The sequence below is a fragment of the Chaetura pelagica genome, unplaced genomic scaffold (assembly GCF_000747805.2).
Source record: "Chaetura pelagica isolate M959 unplaced genomic scaffold, ChaPel_1.0 scaffold2452, whole genome shotgun sequence".
NCBI classification, from domain to species: Eukaryota; Metazoa; Chordata; class Aves; order Apodiformes; family Apodidae; genus Chaetura; species Chaetura pelagica.
In genome coordinates, this window is record NW_009952475.1 from 1 (window position 1) to 2943 (window position 2943).

General features: G+C 64.9%; 1 protein-coding gene across 1 annotated transcript in view; it reads right to left on the reverse strand.

Moving 5' to 3' along the window:
* Positions 1-373: 373 nt before the first annotated feature.
* Positions 374-2943, reverse strand: part of CDC6 (cell division cycle 6) — a gene marked incomplete at its 3' end in the record, with an annotated part of 4457 nt that continues 1887 nt past the window's right edge. Inside the window, exons 2-11 of the mRNA XM_010008597.1 lie at positions 2650-2868; positions 2373-2572; positions 2020-2183; positions 1791-1897; positions 1516-1655; positions 1332-1432; positions 1159-1223; positions 833-1032; positions 582-722; positions 374-497 (exon numbers count right to left, since the gene is read on the reverse strand). Of these exons, the coding sequence (XP_010006899.1) occupies positions 374-497; positions 582-722; positions 833-1032; positions 1159-1223; positions 1332-1432; positions 1516-1655; positions 1791-1897; positions 2020-2183; positions 2373-2572; positions 2650-2868 (1461 nt within the window). The remainder of the gene's footprint in view (positions 498-581; positions 723-832; positions 1033-1158; positions 1224-1331; positions 1433-1515; positions 1656-1790; positions 1898-2019; positions 2184-2372; positions 2573-2649; positions 2869-2943) is intronic.

The following is a 2943-nucleotide window of genomic DNA, read 5'->3' on the forward strand; positions in this document are numbered from 1 at the left end:
ACAGCCTAGAGCCAAGTACCCCGGGCGCCCCCTCTAGGGGCATTGGGACCCTCGCTCCTGCAGCCGAGGGCTCGGGGGGCCCAGAAGACTCCGAACGAGCCAGGAGCAAACACCGTGGGAGCATCGCCAGGCCCCAGGAGCACCCACCATCCTGTTGCTGCAAAGGGGCTGAGGTGGGTGCCAACCCCCCACCACACAGAAATAATAATATTAGTAATAACATTAATAAAACTGCCCCAGATCAAGAGACCCAGGGCAGGACTCAACAAACAGCAGCTGAATCCTCAAGGACCCGTCTCCCTGCTCCCAACACAGCCTGACTGAACCATCCAGGCACCACAATTCCACCCAGAGCAGTGTCTGCCCAGCCCACAGCAAGGGGCTGTGGGGAGGGGCTTCCAGGGAGGGAAAGGCAGCCCCTGAGCCAGGATGCTGCCCACCAGCACCACATCCTGCAGAGCATGCTCCACTGCAGCCTCTTCCATCTTCAGGCAGACCTGGGAGAGAGAGAGTCCTCAGAACCATGCTGCCAGACCCCAGGGTGGTCCTGGATCCTGCCCCCCAGCCAGACCCCACCATACCTTGGCCAGCCGGGCCTCTTTGGCTTTCTTCAGCTCAAGGACACCACGGGACTCCAGGAGGGTGACAAGGGACAGACACTCCACTTGGTCAACAGGGGGGAGCTGCTGCCGCCGGCAGACCTGGCTGTAGGTGTCATGGAGCTGGGGAAGACAGGGCAGGGGTTACACCGTGGCACAGCACCTATGAGAGACCCCAGGGACATCCATTTGCTTCCCAGATCCAGCCCCAAGAGGGTCCCACTGCCACTCACCTTCCCCAGCGTCACCTCCCGGGTGTGCAGGTGCCGGGCGAGCAGGAGCAGGGAGCAGAGCAGCACTTTCTGCTGCAGGGGGAAGGCATCCCGGCCCCCCTGCCCCCCCAGCGCCAACCGATCCCCAAACACCTCTGAGATGACCCGGGAGATGTGCGGGAGCCCCACACGTCTGGGGACGGGGGACACCGGGGAGTCACCTGTGGGACAGACAGGGCTGCAGGGGAACGAAAAAAGGGGGAGCAAGAAAGGGGAGGGGAGGCAGCAGAGAGGAAGCCAGAGGAGGCCGGTCCTGTGGGATTTTGGCTCTGGCAGCAGCTACTCACCGCTGGGCAGTGGCTTGAGCAGGGTCTGGCTCCTCACCTCCAGCTCCACCACCTCCACGGCACGTCTGGGGAGAGACAACCCTGAGTGCCAGGCAACGTGGCTGCCCCAGCACGGGGAGCCATGTGGGGCTCACAGGGGCCCCAACATTGCCAGGTGTTGGGACAGTGCTGACCTGCAGACATCCAGGGCCTTGCGAGCGTCACCAGAGACCGCGGAGACCTTGCGGGCACAGAACTGGAGCGCAGCAGCATCCAGGACGGGGTCACCCTCCACCTACCAAGGCACCACAGGCTGTCAGCTCTGCCACGCCCATGGGAAAAGACCCTCACCCCCAGTATGTCCCCCCATGTCCCCACCTGTCCCAGCCGCTCCTGCAGGATGGCAGTGAGCTGCTCCCTGGTGTAGGGCGGGAAGTGCAGCAGCTGGGGGCTGCCGGCGGGGCGGGCACTGAGCCGGGCCAGGCTGCGGTCCGTCAGGTCCAGAGCGTTGGCCAAGCCTGTGGGCAAGGCAGGGGGAAGGATGAGGCTGTGCTCTGATGGGGGAGCAGGTGGGTGCAAAGGCAAACCCCCCGAAGCCCCCCAGAAAGGAAAGGGTCACAAGGGCGGGCAGTGCCACGCTGCCACCAACTCACCAACAAGGACAAGCCTGGACCTGGGCAGCTGGGGCCACTCAAAGAGGGTGTAGAGCACGTCCTGCCCCTTGCTCTCCAGCTGGTCCAGCTCATCCAGCACTAGGAGGCTGTGGGAGGGAAACATGGATCAGATCCTGCTCTGCTCTTAGCCCCTTTGCAGCACCCTGAGCAGGGACAGCAGGGGTGCCAAGGGGGGACCCCCACACCACCCCCCTGCGTGGAAACTCACACCATGGGCCCCTGGGCTGTCAGCTTTGCCTCCAGCCTGCGCAGGCCCTCCCGGCCAGTGACCACGGGCAGGCCCAGCTGCTGCCCCAGGGCAGGGAAGACACCCTGGGGGCTGCTCAGCGACATGCAGTTCAGGACGATCGTTTTGCTCCCAGAGAGTTCATCCTGCAGGGAATGGAGCAATTACACCAGCCACAACCTGGTGCCCCCTCCCCTGAACTGGCAGCGCAACAGGGCTCTGCTCCCCTCCCCCGTTTCCCTGCTCCAACAGCAACCCCAAAACAGACACCTTTTCCCCCCAGAGGGTGTGGTCCCCCTCCTCAGCTGCTACCTGGACCCCCAGCCATGGCACACCTTGCAGTCGAGCAGGACACGGCTCAGACAGGCCGTTTTCCCCGTCCCGGGGGCTCCAGAGATGTAGAGGCTGCCGGGCCGGTGGCCGCAGACGTGTTCCCGCAGGAACTGCCGGATGGTGCTGGTCTCCTTCTCCCTGGCGTGGAGGCGCTCAGGCACGGCCGCGTGCAGCACCCGCTTCACCTGCTGGTAGCAGGTACCTGCGCGGGGGAGGGAGAAGGCTCAGAAGGGCCCACGGCACCACTGGGACTCTGTTTCCCCCCTTGGCTGCACTCACCTTCCTGCCTGAAGAGCCGGCTGCGGGCAGGGTGCCTGCCAGGCCCCGAGCTGCGGGGGGTCTCCTGCCCCCCACGCCGTGGGGACAGCACCGGGCTGCTGGGCTTCTCAGGGGAGGCCGGGGGGTCCCCAAAAAGCAAGCGGCGCCCCTGGTTCTCCTTGCTGCGCTTGGCCGGGGAACAGGGCAGAGCATGGGGAACATTGCAGAGGTTGTCATCACCTGGGGGGAAAATGGGTCAGCGAGTGGCTGAGCATGCGGGGCCGACCCTGGTGCTCCTGGGTGCGAGCAAGGAGC